This window comes from Molothrus aeneus, chromosome 3, assembly GCF_037042795.1.
Source record: "Molothrus aeneus isolate 106 chromosome 3, BPBGC_Maene_1.0, whole genome shotgun sequence".
Taxonomy (NCBI): domain Eukaryota; kingdom Metazoa; phylum Chordata; class Aves; order Passeriformes; family Icteridae; genus Molothrus; species Molothrus aeneus.
Window position 1 is genome coordinate 26,579,640 of NC_089648.1, and position 21,819 is coordinate 26,601,458.

The 21,819-nt window shown below is 41.8% G+C and overlaps 1 protein-coding gene across 1 annotated transcript in view; it reads right to left on the reverse strand.

Annotated features, from left to right (window-relative positions):
• The window catches only part of PLB1 (phospholipase B1), a 79,167-nt gene that overhangs the window by 8,948 nt on the left and 48,400 nt on the right, over nt 1-21,819 (reverse strand). Inside the window, exons 38-53 of the mRNA XM_066547871.1 lie at nt 21,601-21,681; nt 20,449-20,514; nt 19,939-20,039; nt 19,047-19,128; nt 18,473-18,577; nt 16,732-16,827; nt 15,570-15,641; nt 13,903-13,974; nt 11,726-11,786; nt 10,966-11,024; nt 8,431-8,489; nt 7,206-7,249; nt 5,884-5,983; nt 3,104-3,155; nt 1,262-1,342; nt 186-251 (exon numbers count right to left, since the gene is read on the reverse strand). Of these exons, the coding sequence (XP_066403968.1) occupies nt 186-251; nt 1,262-1,342; nt 3,104-3,155; nt 5,884-5,983; nt 7,206-7,249; nt 8,431-8,489; nt 10,966-11,024; nt 11,726-11,786; nt 13,903-13,974; nt 15,570-15,641; nt 16,732-16,827; nt 18,473-18,577; nt 19,047-19,128; nt 19,939-20,039; nt 20,449-20,514; nt 21,601-21,681 (1,197 nt within the window). The remainder of the gene's footprint in view (nt 1-185; nt 252-1,261; nt 1,343-3,103; nt 3,156-5,883; nt 5,984-7,205; nt 7,250-8,430; nt 8,490-10,965; nt 11,025-11,725; nt 11,787-13,902; nt 13,975-15,569; nt 15,642-16,731; nt 16,828-18,472; nt 18,578-19,046; nt 19,129-19,938; nt 20,040-20,448; nt 20,515-21,600; nt 21,682-21,819) is intronic.

Below are 21,819 nucleotides of genomic sequence, written 5' to 3' on the forward strand. Positions count from 1 at the left end.
CAGCTCTCTTTCTCAGGGCATTAGCTAGTACAGTCATTGAAATGCAGCACTGAAGAACAGTCTGACTCCAACTATTTGAAAGATGACCTTGTATGAAACATAATCACTGACAGTCTATCAGAGGTGAGAAAAACATCAGTGTACTTGCCAGGAACATAGCTTGCTAGGGTATCTTAAAAGCTTACCTCCTCATAGAAAATATCCAGAGTGTCCTGAAGGTGCTTTACATACTTTTGCACTGAATAGGTTTCCTATTAAAATTAAAAAAAAAAAATTAAAAACTGAGTCAGTCTTTTTCAGGAACCAACAATGTGATCTCTGAGAAGCTATACCAACTTGGTGCTCCTTTTTTCTTTTGTTGGCAGATATATTTCCAGATCAAGAAGTTTACTGGCACATGTACAGAGGTTATATAGTGCTTATGTTTTTATACCATTAATATATTCCTCTGATCTCTGTAGAAAATCCTGAGGTATCTTGGCAGAGCCTTTCCCTGAAAATGACCATATTGACCACATTTTTGGATTTTGGGTTGTTTTTTATGGGACCCAGAGCAGACTGATTTGCCTTATGAACAGAAGATTTTTTTTCAAACTGCCTATCTGGAGAAACTGATATGAAGGCAGTCAGACCCCACAAAGCCCATAAGCAAAACAACTTTGTGACTGTAGCTATAGAAGGGAAGCTGTGGGGACAAAGGCTCCAGGCAGCAGCCTGTAAAGGAAAGAGCAAAACAGAGAACAGTGCCTGGTCATTTCAACAAGCTGGGGTACAGACCCCCAGTCTGTGCCACACAAACAGTTTCAGAAGGAATGACCACTGACAGCTAAGGACATGTTTTTCACTATAAACTGATGTTACTATTTTGGGTCTCATTCTGAAGCAAGAATTGGGCATCCTCAGTAATTATTGTGTGGGGATGTTTTCCAGAAAACTTCACTTGTGTCCCCTCACATGCCCGAGACACCACACTGATTACTTTGTCCAGTTAAGCAGGTAGAGCTCTTCAGCTTAATCTTTGTGTTTTGTTCAACATGAGCAGGTTCCTAGTACTCAAATAATGCATTTCTCCAGAACTGCAGTGCCCCTGCATTAAAAGCTGTGCACTTGTTTCTGATACAATGAAGATGAAAGGGGCAGGACTTCTAAGTGCTTTTTAAACAAAGAGGAACTTTGGCTCCCTGAGAGAGAAAAGCTATGTTTCCAGGGCTGGGCACCTGCCAAATGCCTGGATGAGCATGCCCAATTCAGAGATACAAACCTTGTCCAAGCAGTACTGGCATAGGTCAGTGCCTCCAACAAGGATGGTAATCAGCTTCCAGTCTTCCTTGAAGTTAATTTTCTAGTGGCACATAAAATAAACAGATTGCAGCATTTATTGCTTAGGCATGCAGAGGTAACATTCACAAATGGGGCTAAATGGGCACAGACAGTAGGGCAGAACAAAGGAGGTATGCTGAGTTAAGCTGGCAAAAGAAAAGCATCTTTCCAGGGGGAAAATCTGAACTGTTTGCTAGTCTATGGCAATTCACCTTGGCTTCTGTAAGGAAATTCCCTTCAGCAGACAAGCTCTGTCAGGGTAACCAAGCACAGAAATGTGTCTGTGGCAGCAAGCATCCCTAAATGAATGTCAGCTCCAGAACAGGGGTGGACAGCAAGAGATTTGCCAGCCATGGCTGCACACTGCAGGCAGCGTGGGGATAAAGCCATGTGGGAATGGAGGCTGGAGTGACTCATGTGGCTGTGGAACTGGAGCTGCTGGGGATCCCTGCCAGCTGGGCAAGAATTACCCCTGGCCAGGAGGGGCAAGGGGTGCCCCAGGGAACAGACAGCTGGATTAAAATAGAAGAGTCCAGGAGGCTGGTGACTTCACTGAGCTCATATAAGGGCAGCTGCAGCATCCACGTCACCACAAGCTAACAATAGGCGCTGCTGAGAGCTGGATCTCATCAAAACATTTTGTAACATTCAGTACAAAGAAAGGAATCAAAGGCAACTATTTTTAGTGTAGTGCATTTACATAACAAACATCTGCGAAAGGATCCCACAAATAGAGGGAGGGCCTGGGAATCACCCAGGTCTGAATTCTCCTCTTTAACCAGCAATTTGCTCAGAAAGACTTTCACGAAGAGGCAATGTTATGGCAGGGATACACCCCTCTCCCTTTTTTTTTTTTTAAATGCATAAAAAGCTGTGAATAAAACAAAGCACGACAGCCTCTCCTCTTCTATTTTATTGAAAAGCCACGCCAGCTCTCTTCACTCTGCCAAACAATTGGCAATGCAGAGTAACTGACAGTGGGGTGAGCATGCAGCATCCATCAAGGATTCTGGCATGGAGAGCCACATGCTTTGACAAATCCTGCTTATTCAGTGCCTTCCTTTCCCATTCAGTCTGAGCCAAGGAGCACCAGGCACTCCCGTTCCCTTAGAGGGAATGCTCTCCCTGAACCAACAGCTCACACCCAGACAGTCATCCACTCAAACTCAGCCAACACTCAGAGCAGGGCAGCCTTGGGTTTCTCAGATTTCTTCCCCTCCCTGCTTCTGATGCCCATTGTTGCCCTCAGCGGAGCTGGCACAGCAGACTGGTCCACAATGCTAGATCCCCTACTAATTCTCTAAAAGATTACGGCGTGACAGAGATTCATCCATTCCTGAGGTTTCTGGTCACTAATTAATTATTTGCCCGCTCAAAACCAGACTTTGAGAGGGCTTTTTCTCCTGCAAAGACTTCATAATCCCTCTTCCCAGTATTGTGGATATTGTGACTCGTATTGGTCTGCAGACCTACATGCTTCAGCAATTTTACACTCAGCCTTTATGACCTTCACTTTGAAGGCTGATGCTCAACAAAGCAATCCTGTGATCTCACCAGAGCCTTCAGATTTCTTCTCTTCCTCACTACCATCCTTACATCTCCTGGCGGCACTGCAGCCTATATTAGGGGTAATTCATCTGGCACATTCATCTTGGAAAGCACAGCAGAGACAAGGACTTTTCTTTCATCAGTAAAGCACTCTTCATGACTCAAGCATCCTATTAATTACAGACATCTCCCAGAGACCCCGGCAGCACGGAGGTGTGGCCCAAATCCCACTCACCGAGCTGCTTCTCATCAGCTCCACCAATGCATGTGCCTGGGCTGGCATGTCACTAGGAGAGAGAATAGAAGATTTCAGATGTGTGCTCCAAAAGCATGTCACCTTCTTGATCCCCACTCCTCATTGCAGGGTGTGGTGGTTTGACAGGAAATGTGTTTTTTGGGATGCTGTGTTTTGGGCCAATGGATATTCAGGCTTTAATATTGGCATTTAACCTGGCCATTGGGACATGGACACGCCTCTGAGAACACGGGGTTAAAAGCAGAGCTCTCTCCGGGAGGCTCCTTTTTGGGTTTCCGGCGGGAAAGAGTTCGGGTCTCTCCCCCGGCCCAGCTGCTGGCTGGGCAGGGGGAGGGAAAAGCCACGTGGCTGAGAGAGGTAGGCCTGAGCCCGGGGGTGGAAGAGTGGAAGAGAGAGAGAGAGACACCGGGAGCCATCGGGCAGCCCCCCCTGAGAGACACAGAGAGAGAGAGAAAGAGAGAGAGAGCCGCTGCCTGGGACTGTAACCTTGAGACTTGATAAACATGGGCCTGTGCCGGCAGCACAGCTGGGACGGAGAAGAGGGGGGGTTCAGCCGGCCGCTTGTAGGAGCTTTTAGCCCCTTTTTGGAGAATGAGAACTTTACAGAACATTGACCTTTCCTAGAAGATAGAGTGGAAGATGAGGAAGGAAATGGGCCAGTGTGAGAGAGGTCTGGGCGAGTGAGAGATAGTAGAAGAATAGAGAAGAATCCTAGTGGGAAGAGATGATGGAGTGGCTTTTGCTGGACTCTTTTTGTACAGCCATGGACAGACCCATGTTCCTTGTGATACAGAGACTGCATTCTAGGGGGAGGCAATGGCCTCAGAACCAAGAGGGTTCAGTGTTGGTGCCCCTCAGCCCCAGGGGGTGAAAAAATATGGGGGGGAAAGGTGTCCCAAAGGAGAGACTGTGGGGACAGGTGTCCCAAAGGAGAGACTGTGCCTTTTTTGGATCGGGACAGAGCATCCTTAAAAGACAACCCTAGAAGCAGCTCTGGTCTGTGTTCAGTGGTGGGAGCACTGGACATGAAAAGGAAGAAGTCACGACGGCAGATGTTCTCCAGGCAGTGCCACGAGTGACACAGAAACACACGAGGCTTCGACTGTGTTTCCAGGGGAAGCCCATGGCACAAGAAGGACTCCTCTCCTCTTGATGAACTGAGGATTGATTGTCTAAAAGGTGCTGCTGGACCGAGAGTTGGTGATTTGAGGAACAAATGTATTGTGTTGGAAATTTGGTGGGGGGAGGAGGAAACGCATTTGTGAGGTTTTCATTTTCCCTGTGTGTGTGTTCCTTTTTATCTGTAGTTGTAGAGTAGTTAATAAAGTTCTGGTTCTTTTTTCCCTAAGTAGGAGCCTGCTTTGCTTATTCCTGGTCACATCTCACAGCAGAAACCAGGGAGAAGGTATCTTCATGGGGGCACTGGCATTGTGAGATCAGATCCTGCTGATCTCAGGATCAGCAGAAATCAGAATAAGGAGAGTGATGCCTCAAAAGACTGAGCAAACACTGAAGGACCAAGTTGCACAAGTGAATAATCTGATCTGAAAAGGCTTCAGCTGGGATAGCTGCCAAGTGGCAGGCAACTGGTATGAGTTCTTCCCATCTCAGACTTGGCCTTGGTACATTTTGTTTGGGAAAAATCACTAATGCCCAGATGCACAGAGACATTGAGTTGCATAACTCGCTTAAAAAATCTAGTGGGGGGGTTTGGTGCTGACACAGAAGCTGGGCACCTAACCAGCCTTCCTGATCCGACCTTAAATTCCTATGGCTTGTCTTATGGCTGGAAGAGAGTGCTTACATAGTGGGTTTGCCAGGCTCAAGAGTCCTAGTCCAGGTCTAGACAGGATGCAACATCCACGGGCCAAAGCACAAACCATGCTGAGACACCAGCTGGAAATGAGCTCCTGATATAGTAGAAAAAGACTGTGCTTGAGCTAGTAAGCCCTGCCTCTCTCCAGCAACTACACAAATGCAGTTACATTATTTGGATTCCTAGAACCATATTGATCACGCTGAGTCAGCTTTGCTCAGGGAACCTATGAAATATTTAGTAGCTATACAGGCTTTGATAGTTATCCTAAATCTCTCTTGCAGCAAATTTAATGGCTGTTGAAGGTGTCACAAAAAGCTTTGGAAACAAATTTTGTGAGTATTCATGGAGCAGGCACAGTGTAAGCCATAAAAATTCTTACACATTTTGGCTGTTAACAGACTAGAAGATTTTTTTCTTCAGGAAGAGAAAAGAGTTATTTCCCAGCTGCCTTTTTTTTTGTTTTTTTCCCTTTGCACTGCAAACAGGGATAATTTTTTCATGCCATTAAGGTAGAAGTGGGCTTCTATTTGTTAGTTTCAGGCACATTCTCTAGAAATCAAGGATTAAAAGAGATGCTCATGAATTTTTTCCTCATTGAAGATATTGCCTGACAGTGAATTAGGGACCTGTACACTGAACACTGGGCAGAAAAAGGTACTGCTTGAATTAGAAGCATAACTAAGGAATTGGCTCAAAAATTATGGGCAGAAATAGAATAAAGAAAGGAAGCCTGAGTCAAATTTAGAAAAAGATAACAAATAAATCCCCCAAATACCGAATTGAATTAAAAAACCAAAACCCCGAAATTCACAATTGAAAACATCAGATCACAGAAACATGCTGAGTACCAGCAGGTCATCAGCATTACCTCAACCCTGTCATGCATCTCAAAGGTAACCTGCCAGTCCCTCACTTCTCACTCCTTTGGGACTGTCCTTACCGTGCTGCAGCGTTTCTCTCCGCAACGTTGAATCCAGCTGTTTCCTTAGAGCTGCCAGTGGAGAAGCCAAAGAGGTTCGGATTGAATTTCTTCAAGATGTCTTAAAAGGAAAAACCACAGTGTTTAACCATTCACAGTACAGCCAGCAGTGTTGCCTCCCTGCAGAAGCAGGAGCCAATCGAGTGGTGAGAATACAGAGCTGTGTTTTCCCCTCATTCACTATGACTTACAGGAGCTAGAGACACACCTGCTTTGGAGACTCTAGTTACTGTCCAAATTTCATCACTGCCATTATTTCTCTCCATGGGCCTGAGGAACCAGGGCCTGGTGGCCCAGGAGATGCATAGGTGGATCTTGGGCAAATCACCAGTCTTGAATTTGTCAGACTATTCGTGGTTACTTTCTTTCATGTACCAGAAGCAGATGCCCTGAATATGGCCCTCTACCTCTCACTCCCCCAGCTAGATAATAATATTTGTGGCAGAGAAGTGAATTTTTTTCATTTTCTAGATTTCACTGAAACTTTCAGTGGGAAAGCATGATGTCTGAAAACTGCTGTTGTTACTCTGTCCGTAGTACTGCTGTCGGAAACCTCTTTACAGAATCTCATTTATAATGTATAAGTGAATTGTGCCTTCTATTTTTCTTCAAACACAGTGAAATGCCTGGTACAAGGCAAAGACAAAACACATCAGATTTTTTACTGACAATGTCAAAGTGTTCCACAGCATGGATCACATACAAATAGATAGGCCATTGTAAACCAAGTGCCTTCCAATTTATTGTCACATTGACCACTTAATGGTTTCTATGGCAACTACAGGCCCAATTACACAGAACACTAGGGAAAAAATTTATAGTACTTTTAGATTTTTTTTTTCCCCACTGCTATGTAGCAACTTGAAATCATCTGGAAGAACCACAACTTTGTCAACAATCCTGGCTAGATGGACTAGCAATTGTTTCATAACCCCTCATATGTCCACAGACCTTACAGCCAGTCACTGGAAAGCACAAAACAAAACATGGGAAGAACAGGTCTGCCATGAACTTTGGTCACCTTCAGCACATTTACTCCTAATTCTTTTGGCCAAAAGGATGATACAATCACATGCAGATCCTGTGATGTGGAGGGGCTGAATCAACTGTACAGCTAATCAGGTCAGTCTGGATCTCAGCTCTCACTCCCATGAACTGCTTATACCCACAACAGATGGACATCCCCACCGTTTTCAAGGAATGACCTTTTCCAGATGCTTCCTAGCATCTACTTAAACCACTTCCAGTGTAATACCCAACTTTTGCTTTTCTAGGATACTCACTGGGTAGAGTAGCCTGGATCTCCAGAGTGTCATCACCCCCAATACTACAAAGGGAAAGAACAAAATCACCCACTAGGGTTAATCCTGCAGCCATCTGTCTTATTGTCACCACATGTGGTTGTAGCAGCCCAAGAAGGAAAAAACAACCTCCCCCCTCCCCTTCCCAAAAATACTTGCTTCAAACAGGACTAAGGAGATAAACCACAGGAATTCAGGGAAAGTAGTGAAGGGATAATTCACATTAAATAAAGCAAGGCAGTGTTAAGATAGAAGCTATGCCTTCAGGCTGGGAACAGACCATATTGGGAGAACTGATTTTTCATCTGGACATGCTGGGATACCTACCACAGAAAGGCATATTTCCTCACTAAAGCTGCTCCACGTTACCTCACTGAAGCTACATTTGCACACAGTTAAGCATAGGAGAGACTGCATTAAATATTCATTAACTATCTATTTGCAATGCTGCAATGCTGATTACATAGAGCCTCTACCTCACCATTCAAAACTTGTCTGTGTGCAGAGCCAACACACTTTTACACCACTTTTGGCAGCCCCTCCTGAAAGTATCCATGCCTGCAGACACATGCAAAGGGATGAAGAAAGAGCAAAGAGGACGATGTATACACACACACTCATCAACCATATGTGTGTCCACAGGGAGAAGGCAGTTTCCTTCCACTCCAGCATGGATATTGAGCTTCACACCTTCTGACATGCATTGTTTGCCCACTTTGCAATAGCAAAGGTGTTTGGAACATCTTCACTGAGTATGTATGCACTGCTCTTGCCACGTTCATGCCAACCCACACTCACACAGACCTTCAAGCATTACATACTGCAGCAGATAATCACAGCAACATTTTGAAAAAGCTCCAGCGAGTCTAGCAAAAGGCTAAAAGGTACTGTGGCACAGGACCACGCTTTTAGCAATCAGGCTGGGTTGACACACACACACACACACACACATATAAAAAAAAAAAAAAGAGAAAAATAGAAGCAAGAAAAAGCCCACAAAAACAAACACAACCCACCCACCCCCCCAGGAATCACTCCCATCTATTCTCTTCTGGTCCTGACTCCTCCAATGCTTACCAAGCAATACTTGCTGTCAGCATCCTTCCCCTGAATTTACATATACAAAGATGTAATTACACAACCAGGTGACCTATACTTTTAACTGTGTGCACAAAAACAGAGAAAAAAACCCAACATTTTCACTCACCTCCAGGAAAGTCCCCTCCAGTCTGTTTGTAAGTCTGGTACTCTGGCTCCTACTGCAGTCTGGAAAAAATGGAAATAACAATTGATAAAATACTAAAAGAAAAAAAGCCCTACAAATTTAGGTAAGATAGACATCATGTTTTGAAAGTGCTGAAACATTCTTTTAACATGACTCTGTATCCAGCCAAGCTTTTGCAATGTCCCAGCTTTAGCATAAGTGGTCTATATCTTTATTCACCACCACACACTGGCCTGTGGGCAGTCCTGCATCTCCCATACTCCAGTTTTCTGTGCTTCCCCTCATATCTAGATAACACACCATGGAGCACCAGAGATGTAGTCCAGCCAGAGGATGTCAGATTGTAAGGTCAAGGACATAAGGCTTTAAAGCTGCTACTCATACTGTTTTAGCAACCCAATGGGACCATGATTAACATCAATGGCTTTGTATTTGTTTGGATTTTTTTCTGATGGAAAATGTTTCATCCTGGCATTTCCTGAAGAAAGATGATTTTGAGAGTCTTAATAATCCAGGAAAAAAGCCCCAAACACTGATGAAAAATCCCCATCCAGTTTTAGCTGCACATAAATCAGAGAAGCTGCTTTTTAATCTGCCAAGAAAACAAATCTTTGGTGTACAATCCATTTTTCCTCTCCTGGATTCAGTCTGCTACTTAGCACACAGACTTGATGAGGTGTAGACAGGATTTTTTTTGCCAGTATAGATAAGCATGTTGGTGTGTCTACTCCTTTCACTGTATAGTGGTGCTAGAGAAGTCAGACAGATGAATTCTAACCAGTGACATGAATAAATTGTTCAATGTTTCATTAATCTCCAACTGTATCTAGATTGAGACAGCCTTTCTTCCTGCACTGTGAACTTTCGTATCCTTCAAAATTAAATAAATACATAAAGCCATCAGAACAAAGACCTCTGTGCTGAATTTGGGTGGCTCACAGGATGGGGACAGACCTCTAACAAGGTCAGCACCCTGACTCTGATTCAGGGCAGCAAACATGAGACGGGGTTCTTCTGCAGCTTTACAGTTTTTTAGTGGTCTCACCTACTTTTGTATTCTTCAAAAAGCCATGGCACCAATTCAGCCATAAACACTGGCTGCATTCAGGGATCTTGGGAGGAGTACCAGGAGGACAATCCATGCCTTGGTGGACCTTGCTGCTGCAGTCCCCCTGTGCCAAGGATGGTTACCCCGTACAAAGCGCACAGGGCTGCTGTGGGAGGTGTATGTGCACACATGGGAAACACTCTGCCACTTTTTCTGGCCCACCCAGATAAATCACTTAATAAAACCCCCAAACACACCTTGCTGTGGCAGTGGCAACTGGTAGGAACTGCATGAATAATGGCATTATGAGAACCTGCCTTGCTCAGCTCTTGAGACAGAGACTTCAAACATCATAACCTTGGCCCCTATGACTGGAATATTTCATATATTAAAAGAACTAATATTTTAAAAATAAGAGATATGTGCTAGTGCACATATCTAGCATTTGATGTGGGGGGAAGAAATAAAGCAATTAATTTTAAGAGTCATGGCAATGGATAGGAGGGAGACTTGTAGGGCTTTACTGATTTCTTCTAAAAAAAGCTCAAAGCTTGGCAGCAGGGGGAAAGCCAGGATTACATCAGGTCAAGCAAAATCAGGTTCAGAGCTAATGAGAAGGTGCATAATGCATAATGAAGATATGCACACCTGCCTGTAAGATAAGCCTGATCATTTCAGGGCTTCAGACCCTTCAAGTCCTTCTGAACTCAACAGACACAGAAGCTGCTCAAATGAGCACTGGTTTAGTTCAGGAGTTAAAATTCATGGAAACTGTTGACGCAAATGTTTGCTTTCATCCCATGCCAGAACAATTCTGCAGGGCTGTGTAATTCTAGAACTTTTTCTCAGAAAACTTCAGTGCAGATCTGCAGTATTCCCTGCTATTCTTCTCTGAGGCTTTCTGGGGTTTTTTGTGCCTACTTTTTGTTTTAAAACCTCCATTTCTTAGTACTTGAAATACATCAAAGCTGTAACTGGAAGACATCTAGGAATGCAACCCAGGAAGCAAAATCTGAAAGCAAAACTCTGAAATACAGAAGTATCAGAATTATCTCAAGTGGGAAGCACTTAATTTTGCAGTCAATTATTTCCATGGGAGTTTTCAGCAAAATGTCTTCTTGCTTCAAAAATATCAACTGCTTTCACTTCTTTTTTTTTCATGTCAGATGAGACTAATCCTATAAGGCAGACACTTCCTTTTCAAAAACACTTGGATAAACTGTATGGAATAGAGAATGGAATCCCATTTCAGTCCTGGCCTGAACTATTCATTAGTGGATTACACAATTGTCAGTGTCACTCATATCCCTTCAGGCTATTTCTTTGCAAAGGGAACCGGGTAGATGAGTTTTGCTTTTCCAAGCCAAAGCAATTTGCTTTCTATCTGATGATGCCTGATGTGACAACGTCTGGGTAGAAATTGTCAACTGCTCTTCTTATTGTAAACATGTGAATCCAGCAGTACTCACAGTCAGGGAATCTCCAAGTGCTCCTATGGCTTTGATGTCAGCAGGCCGTAGCTCATGGACTAAAAAGCAGTAGGAGAATAAAAGCAGGATTACCAACAACTGACAAAATACTGTCTAATAGAATAAACATGCAAGTCTTAGGTTCCAATCTGATGGCATTTTTGCAGACTTTTAAGGTAGAAAAAGTTTCAGGTTCTGTGTGTCACCTAGGCAAAAATGTGTAACTTCTTACCTTTGCTTGCAACAGTGCATTACACTAACATGGAAAGAAATGGAACCTAAAACAGCTTAGGTAAAAAATGAAAACAGACTAGATATGTTTACAGATGCATACATTCAATCTCTTCTAATTGACTTACAGGTCTGGGTCATAGATCAATATTTCCTGTTAAATATCTCCCTATAAAATCTTCAGACTGCACACAGCACTTGCACTGTGCTGCTTATCAGAGCACATTCCAGCTTGCTAAGTCACTAACCCTCCTGGGCAATTTTAACCTGCCACATTGCTGTATGATGAATGACGTATAAGTTACACGCATACAATAAATGCGATCACATTTATCCACAGGGACGTACCTGCTGTCATGCAGAACTCACTGAGAATGGCAAGACAGACTTCTTCCCTTTGCTGCTAAATATATCAGCTTTTATTGTTTACTTTCCATCTAGGATGTGCAATTTCAACATCTTATTGCTTTTAGAAACAAAAGATGAAATTTTTCCTATGTATGATTTTAGGTTAGGAGTTCTTTCTCACCTGATGTTGGGACAGGACTGGATGGAGTATGACCAGGACACGACAGTTCACTGCCCCAATTCTGAAATGAGAAGTTACAAAATGGTTTCATCTTGTAGCTAAAAGATAATGTGGAATTCATATATGGTTTAGTTTTACAGTGTAGGGCAAAACCAAGTTAAAACACAGATCCTAGTTTGGTGCCTATGTAGCACAACAGTCTTTTACACCTCTTTGTGGAACACTATCCAAACAATCATTACTTCTGGCGACATTTTCTAGCCAAAGCATAAAACTCTTCCAAAGGCAAAACATTTCATCTTACATTTCCTATATTTCTCTCTCCACTGCCTACAAATTTTGTCCATGACCTGCAAGGTGGGGTCTCCAGGTTTGAAGTCTTGCTCTATCTCAAAACATATCAGATGCAAAAGCAAATAAAGATCAACAATAAAATCCCCTGCAAAGTTATCATATTAAACTAATGTATTATATTATTAAGGTATTATTATATTAGCTGGTAAAGGTCTGAACATAAGTCCTAAGACCACTTGAGGGAACGGGGGTTGTTTAGCCTGGAAAAAAGGAGGCTCAGAGGACAATGCAGGCGTCTGTCTCTTCTCCCAGGCAACCAGTGAAGGAACAAGGGCAAATGGACTCAAGTTGCACCAGGGAGGGTTCAGGTTGGATATTAGAAAAAATTTCTTCACTGAAAGAGTGGTCAAGCATTGGAAGAACCTTATATATTCTATTATTATATTATTGTTGCCCATGTATTTTGCCAGGAACCTATTCTTTCCCTAGAAACTTTCAAAAATGTCTTGCTTTTACTGAATATAAAATTTGAAAAAACTTCAAAGCTTTAAAAGTTCCAGTACAGAAAACTGTTAGGTTCTAAATAATTGTACTTCACCATATATTTTTAGATGACATAATAGTTATTATGTCACCTAAATTCCACCAGTTGAAAATATTGAATCAAACACACATTGCATAACACCTTAGTTCACCAGCATAGAGAGCTGATCAATGTCTCCCCACGTTTTTTGGTAACAGGCAAAAAGTAAAATTGTTCCAGTGGCCAGCCCTTGCAGGAGCAATGACAGCTGTGTACACAGATCAAAAGGCCAGCCCTGCTAGAAGCAGAAGATCAGGCTAGGGATGTCCTGAGGTCCCTTCCAACCTCAATTATTCTGTGACTGCACAATTCTACCAGAGTAAAACTACATAGACCAGTGGTTTTCAGAAAGCATGGCTGCTGTTAAAAAACATCACAACAAATTCATCTGTTCCTGCAAAAAGATGCTGGAATATGCTCCACTATCAACGACTACAGTCTGGTTGCAGAGGCTAGTAAGGACAGATAGGCTTATTTTTAGATCAGAAAGTGTTGCTTTATTCTCTCTCCACTTCTTTCCTTTATCACTTCAAAAGCTGTTGCTGTTGATATTCAGTGGAATTACATATTAAAGTATAACTCTAGCTCTACTGATAAAAATCCCGTATCAGTCCTGCAATCCATGACTTGCTAAGACAATAACTGCTGTTCTTTGTGACCCTCATGGCACACAAAGATTTTGATAACTGGGTTAGTCATGAACACTCCCAGTATGTCAAACTCGCCCAGTTCATTTTGACTGCCAAGCAAATAACTTCTCCACTTCTGCAAGTCCTACACACAGCATCTATTTCTGCAGTTTATTGAACATGCCCATGATAGTTGTTCAGTCATGGTGGAAATTAAGTCCCTTTGAAAATGGGATTCCTATCACCTTTGTATAGGGTCACACATCCAATATGTAAAGGTGACTGCCCTCTACAGGTTAAGCTTACTTGAGTGTAATGAAGAACAGTGCCTCCAGAGGAGAATATCTAAACCTTCCTCAGATGATTTGGGGGTCAGGATTCTAAGATAGCTTCTCCATACGGGGAGGAACTTGTTATCTGAATTAATTATGCATTCCAGGTTACTTACTTTTGTTACAGTTTTGATACAATTGCACCATAAATACAATTAATTTTGTTTGGCTTTTAGGAAAACATTTGTTTACACAATGAAAAGTGCAATGCAAGGCAGAATTCTCTTTCCAAAAACTAGTAATAGTTTATATAATCTATAAATTCAGGATTATGTGCTACAAGACGAGATGCAGCTTTTTATAGTTTGCCTAAAATGCAGCAAAAGGTGCAACAATTACCTCTATTGGCTCTCTAGTGGGCTCCACAGGTGTGTAGTTGCTATTCCTGTACGTGCCCAGGAAGGGACTGTTCTGGAGAAAGAGGAAACAAAATAAGAGCAATAAGAGAAATTGGGCAATAAGCACATGGCACAAACCATAGCAAGTGATATCAAGGTATCATATAACTAAGAAAGTAATTGCCTAAAATATAAAATTAGAATCTGGACTTTGAAACCATGCTTCTTCCTTAAAATTAATAAAATTTGTGTTTAGTACCTTAGGACAAAAATTACAGGTGCCAGATGCCAATTGCAGGTTAATATTTTCTTCTCCTAACATTCCAAATTAGACTTTATTAGAAGTTTAGTCCATTCAAAAGGTGCTGATGTAGAAACTAGACAAACCTGGGCAGATCTTTTGTGTCAGCAGCAGGGAGATGAAAGATTACTTACTGAAAAGCTCATTCTTCCCTCCAAGGGAGACTGTAGAAATTTCATTGTTATTTTTGTCCTCTACTAATGCAGCATGCATTCAGGAAGACATGCACATCATACAGGCTAAAAAAATTCACCTGGAGGCTCACTTACCTCAATCAAGAGAAGCTCCAGCATCTGCATAAAGAAGTCTTTAAAAGCACTAAAATTAGAAGGCAGGGTTTTATGGTACTTAAGGTTGCCTCAAAACAAATAATTTTCCATGGCTACTGGCACTTTTATCAATGACCTTTTCATTGCATTTAGGTTTACTAAAGGCTTGCCATTTCTGCAAAAAAAATGGCCATATATCTTTTCAAGGGATATAAAACTTTTCTTTGCCTACTTCTGAAAAGCAACATCTTTGAATAAGAGTGAAGAAAGGGAAAGAAGTATAAAATCCACATTATTTGGCACTGAAGTTGTTGCTGAGTTCATTTAAGCTGCTTGGAAAGAATGCTGGGTAAATGAAATAGGATCAGTTTGAGCAAATCAGAGGACTTCTGAAATACACTGGTTAATAACTCAGAAGATTTTCCTTGTCTGACAGGATGGACACAATATGGGCAAAAGCCTCGTGCATAACTTGAATGCCTGCCTCCAGACCTAAGAGAAGTCAGAACTGAATGGATCAGGGAGCTGAGTTCTTTGGCCTTCTTGTTGAAACTGCTGAAGAAAGGGAGCCAGTTAATGCTGCCTGGAGCAGTCATTTCCACGTGCTGGTACCTAGCAACTGTCCTGCAAGTTCAGCAGCTTGTTGTGTAACTGCAGAAGCAGCTTCCAAAGAGTCTGAAGTATTCCTCTTATGGATCAGGCCAGGAAAGCCAATCTGACACCAATCCAAGACATGACAGATTCTGAGTTTTCAAAGCTGCTGTGGTGCCCAAACCTCATTGATTCTGATGGGAAAGTTAATGCAGCATGTTCTGTTGTTTGCTGCTTGAGCTGCCTCTGTTCTTCACAAACAACAAAAAACAACATCTGCTGTAGCTGCAAACACACCAATCAGCATGCTGTCAATCAGTATTCACTGCACAGCAAAGTGGCCATGGGACACCAGTGCAGGTATATGAGAACACTTGCTCTCTTAGAGGTAAACAGAACAAAGCTTTAAGTAAGCTTATTCCAGATAGACCAAATCCCTGCTCTCTGCAGCAAGCACAAGCAATACAGCCTCCTGACAGCCAACTTCCAAAATGTGGGTATGTTTACCTGAGCTGGACAGCCAAGGACGATGTCAGCTGAGAAATCAAATGAGTCAGCTTTCTGGCCCACAGGCTGTAACTGGAAACAAAGACAAAAGAATCTATTTTTTAACCCTGTCAGCTCTTCTTAAATTTGTAAAACAATTCTAATTAAAAAAACTCCAATATAAATATACCTTTCAAATCTATATAAAGGTGCCTGTATTTACAGACCTAGATTTACAGCCAAGGTTGAAATGCATCTACTTCTCAGAAAGAACATGGCAACTGCAAAACAAAAGAGCAGCTCTAAAAAGAAGCTTAAAATGGGAAGTGGAAAGCTACAGTGGTTCAGTTTAAACTCCTGGAGGATTTTGGCAGGCACATGAAGTACCTTGGAATTTTGCCAGGAGGCAAGGTCATAAACTTTCTTCTCTTGCACAAAAGACATTAAGAGTCCCTCAATTTTTTATAGCTAAGCTGCATGATGGCATCTCCAACAAAAGGTTGTTTATGTGTAGAAGATAATACCAAACCTAATTAGAGGTACTGCTTGATGATTGCAAGCAATCATGTCAGCTGTTAAAATATTAATCCAAAGTATATGGAAGTTACCATTCAGGATCCAAGATACTGCCACTGACTGCTGGGTACTCCTGCACTGCAATGCTAAGTAAAATGAGTTTGCTTAAGCAATCTTTAGTGACTCATCTTTATTGAGCTTAACTCATTTCCAAAAGTAGTGAAACTGAACTGAATTAAAGCCACTTTAATTCCTAATGAGACATTAACAACACAGGGATTTAAAACAAATGTCTAAGTAATCCGTTTTAAATTGACATATGCAGTTACAATTCTTTATTTGGTGGTTTCCCATAGCAGCCCATAGAAACATCATCCTTATTAAATGCCATTCTGCCTTGCATAAAAACAGATGAAGAGGACTTGAAGTCACAAAATGACTGTGATCATGCACTTGGAGCACCCCTCTCCTCACCACACACTTTAAGAACCAAGAGGTTCTAGGCAGAGAGCAGTGCCAAAGCCAGAGGGTATTTAACTAGTTAAGGAGAGACAAACACAAGGTCCAGAGTTATTCAGGACTTAATTGCAATGCTTATTACAGAGATATTTTAATGGCAGTCAGGTCTAGGTGAAGATCTCACTGTATGCAGAGCCTGTCAGCTTACCACAGCATTCCACAGAGCCCTGGCAAGCTGAGAATGGCCTTTCTGGCTCGGATGGAAGCAGTCAGGAGAAAAGTAGGAGACATCTGGTTTTTCTTTCTACAAATAAAAGCATAAAGGACATATGAGTGTAGAAAAATCCCCATACTTCCAATTTGGAGTTGCTGAGGCCAAATCAGAACTAGTAAAGAGAGATCCATGCTACTTGCTCTCCCTGCTCCATTGCAGAAAGGCTGCCATTATCTGGCAACACAAATTGTACTTCAGCAGACCCATGAACTACCAGAAACACTTAGCTAGAGATGATTATGTGCCTCCATGGGCAGATCCATTCAGAAGCAGTAAAACCACAATTTTCAATTATGGGTACAGTTCCTCTTCAAGTTCTGCAATGAGTTCCTCTCCCTGGTTCCAGTTGTCATTAGAACTGGAACCGCAAGCAGCATTATGCTCTACAGCACCTCCTGCATAGCTGTGAGTTTTGAAAGGATCAAGAAGCAAGTAAGTGTTTGGTGGAAAGCAGCCAGTCTGGTCAAGCACACCAGAGCAGTCTCCTTTCTAAACAAAACTGTACTTTAATAAAGGGTTAATACAGGTACTGGAGGATCTGGAGGAAATGGAGTTTGGAAATTTGTCTGTCACATGAAAACTAAGATTAGGGTCACACATGACTGAAACAAGTATTTTTGGTCAGAGCACTTCTTCCTCAAAAGTTGAACAGGTTTTTTTCAGTGTGTTTGGACTTGCTTTTTAGAGGACAACTACCAAAATTTGCATCATATCTTTTGCCATATTTAGAGACAGAGTTTTCAGTTCAGGAACATCTGAATGTTTTGTGAGATAAGAAATTGAAAGAGCATCCTGAACTTCTTACAATCTGAACTAATCCTTGTGAGACTACAAAAAAAGTTCAGAAATATTTTGCTTCTTCTGTTTTTATTTCTGTGTTCCCTACCCTCAGTACCAAAATCGCCATGACTTCTCATGGGCACCAGCTTCACGCACAAACAAAAGGCTTCACCCAAACAAAACAAAGGAGGCCTGTGAAGCTAATTTTTCCACAGCAGCACCTTAACTTTTCAAACTTTCACCAGCTATTGCAAACATTTTCAGAATGATCCAGTTCAATTATGCCAGAGTAATCGCTGCTCAGTATTTTGCTCCAACTCCTCTCAGCTCCAGGTACATATGAAAATAGTTTCACCTCTAGTGAAAGTTTGAGTCTTTTCCTAGATTTACAGCTACTGGAACTTGCCATTCAAGGAACTGAGATATACATCAACATATGAACAACATAAAATTTCTATGAGATCATAGGTAAAGTTCCCTTTCTGTCAGACACAGAAAAATTGGTCATGTGGCACAAAGGGGAGCTGATGCCATAGTCCTCACCAAGCAATGCAGCTATGCTGCTTTAAGAAGTGCAACTAAATAACTTGGTCTTTTATTTATCATATTTTCAGGAAGAAAAATATTTTTGTTATTTTTGTACTTCAAAGAACATACACAAACACACCTCTTAAATCAAGTTTTGACTCATTTTCCAAAACGGCAATTGATATTGACAGACCAATACATAAAACTAAGAACTTACTATATGAAGAAATCCATTGTACTATACCAAAACCCAGCAATTTCTCATAAGAAAAGCACAGAACAAAACAAAACTATTTTGAATATAGTCTCTATAGGGAAGATACCCATCCTTAGTCCTTTAAATGCAGAAATAACCTTTAGATCATACCTGATCAAGAGGAACCTTCAGATTTTGAAGGAAAGGCTGGATGACGACTGTGAAATTTTCATGAGTGTCATACCTGCCAGACTCTATCAGTCTCTGAATGCCAAGCTGCAAGAAACAAAAAACCACCAGCAATACTTCAACTACATCTCTGCATCAAAAACCACCAGCAATACTTCAACATCTCTGCATCAAAACTATTTTCTTTGTTTACATTTTCTGAGAGTACTGGAATCAAAAGGAAGTTTTACTTGTGAACTTAAATAGCCACAGCCATTGGCAAAAGAATGCTGAGATGCTGCAAAGGGGCTGAGAAGGTTGGAACACAATGCTGAAACTGTTTGTCAGGGACAGGGTTTTGGTGACTAAACTCCCACCAATTAACCTCTACTAGGAAACATCATTTTTCTGAAGACCTCTGCTGCTAGTTTTGGTCACATGATAGGTTTGGATAGCATCAAATGAGCTCTTGCTGAGTTCATAGTTTGAGTAAAAAACAGATATGATATGTTGCTAGGTAATCAAGAGCTCACCTCTACTGGAAATAAAGTAACTGCACCACCTTTAATAGTCATACCTGGTAAGCTTTGATGGCATCTCTCACCATTGTGAAATTTTCTGAGTTTTCTTCTCCTGTGAGAACACAGCTACACAGATAACTGTGGGGGACGTCAAAGGAGAAAACAGGAACAGAGAGAGTCAAACATGTGATAATACAGAGACCACCCTTTGTCATGCAATACCTTCATGACCTGGATATAATAAGGGAATCTGTACAATTAGGTTTTTGTGAAAACATCTTATTGTCCTTGCTATTGTAATTTCAAACCTTAATCTTATTTTCTGTCCCACAGGAACGATACTTCTTTAAGTAATTTTGGTTTCACACACAGATATATCAAAGTAGTGCACACTGTGTAGTTTGTTTCATTAATTTCACCCTGGCATCCAAAGGCCCTGCAGACTGACAGGTGCACACCAGAGCCCCTGGGGAACTAGAAAACAGTATTTTGAAATGTACTGCCTGTTTTACTTCTGAGCTGACACCTTTCCAATCAACAATTCCTTTTGCATTCCCAAGATAGAGAATTTGTCTCTGTTTGGAAGGTCAGCAAAGAATGCAAATTACCCATTGCACTAAAGCCTCTGAAACAGGGGAAACCTGTCTACTCCTCAAAAACATCACAATAAAAGGCCTGCAAATCTAAATGTTTGTGCATTTCAACCCCATCTTGAAGAACCCTGTTCCAGTAACTTTAACCCTAGCCTCTGAGGTGTACATTATGTGCAGTTCTAGAGATGGAAAACAGGTTAAAGCCAAGAGAAGGAAATGCCATCAGGCAGGGTGATGTCAGCACTGCATGGGAAGAAGTCCACAGGACTGTGTTGCTACCTTTAAACATCAGTTCAAATTATGAGAGAAGCACAAAATAAGAACACAAACAGGACAAAAAGAAGTCAAGCCTTACTCTGCCAAGTAAGTGGGGCACTGAACTGAAGGGTCCACAAATAACTGTCTCAGAACGGTGATGTCCGCCACATCAACCAGACTCACTAAAGCTTTTGGAACCTGAAAGATAAGGTTTGGTTTAGAAGAAAATGGCTGGTTACACAGCCCACAGTGCATTTATTTTACCCCAAAGTCCAGCCATTTGACACCACTTCCCTTTCTCCACCACTGGAAGGATACAAAAAATTAAAAAGATTGAAAAAGCAACAAACTCCTCCAAATCAGCTTTTGATTTTTTTTCCCCATACCATAGCTCAATGTTACTATCTGTCATTTCAGACTGCATCTCACTACTGCAGATAGACAAGACAAAAGAAAATGTTTTTTGTACAAGTCAACAGCATATGTTTTGTACCAGAATGCAAAAAAAAACAAAACCACCAAACCACAAAATCAAACAGAAGAGCTAGCATCAGTCAGTCATGTCTCAGTGTGAGCTAGAATGCTGGGATAATTTCACAGTACTTGCCTCCTTGTGCAGAATATCAAGAGTTTCTTGAATCCTTTTGATGTAATTCCCAGCTGAGTAGTGATCCTGATAGAAACAGAAGAGATTGTCAAATGGAGACACAAGGAATTTAGGTTGGGAGGCTGGAGAATCACATTAATTCACTTCCTTTTCTGCCCTACAACACTGTGGTCAGTAGAATGTTCTTGCTTCTTTCTAGAGACTGGGGATTTTAACATAGCAATTAATCCAAAACGTAGGGAGGCTCGGTGAAACTTTGGATTTAAAATAAACCTTGTTGAGTAGCAGCATATTTAACCCAAATCCACCAGGCCCTTCATGTACAAATGCAGGAAGGAACCCAATCTGAATGCACGCTGAACAGCATAAACCAAGCAGCCACAAGCATGCTCACAGCCAGCTGATAAGCTCTCATAAAATTATGTGAAATCATTGCTAGTCAAGGTCAAAGCTATAAATAAAGCTATAAAACTTGGCAGCAGCAGCAAAGATGCCTAGCAAGGCCGCTGCAAAAGAAGCACATTTCTCAAGCACAAGGGGTTGCAGGAGAATTGAAAATGCTCATAAGAAGTGAGCATATTAAAGGCAAGAGAGTGAGAGCTGGCAGTGAAAGGTGGCCTCTCCCTGTCACCTGCCCACTCAGCTCCTATGGCCTCCTTATGGCAGCCCTAAAGGCTTCTCCACAATCCAGAGAAGCATAACATTCAAATAAGACTGCAGCAACTCCCCTCATATGTACACCTCAGCAGTCCTAGCACCTCCCCACACTGTGAGTAATGGTGTCATGACAATTGTAGGGTGGCACCCCTTTGAACTACCACTGCCATTCTTGGATGTCTAAAGAGGCCAAGCTAGAGCAGAGCAGTTACCACATCAGAGGAGTGAGGCATTTCTTCCCTTCCCTTTTTTGCTTACAGTCAAAAAACAGTAGTCAAAGCAGTGGTTCTTATCCTGGAGTAAGCCAGAGAAAACAAAACCATCCTACTCTGCTGCTGGTACCTTTTTATATCAAGGTATTTCCAGCTACAACCTCTGTCAAAACATTCAGCAGCCCATATATAACTCATGTTATCTCTGTGAAGGCTTTATGATTTCCCTTGAGGTGTTTCTGCACTGACAGCACAGCTGGAGATAACCAGTGTCACTACTCACAGGGTCTTTGCAATAGATGCACAGATCGTTGGCTCCAATGTGCACTGTTATGAGCTTCCAGTCAGCACTGAAGTGAATTCTCTGTGCAATAAAGAAGAAAATAACAAGTCTGAATTTCTTTACCTTTGTGAGATGCACATGGTGTCATTGCAGGTGCATCTGCTGTGTGAAGCAACACCTCTTCATGCTGTAAGTTTGAAGGGGTTCCAGACAACTCAC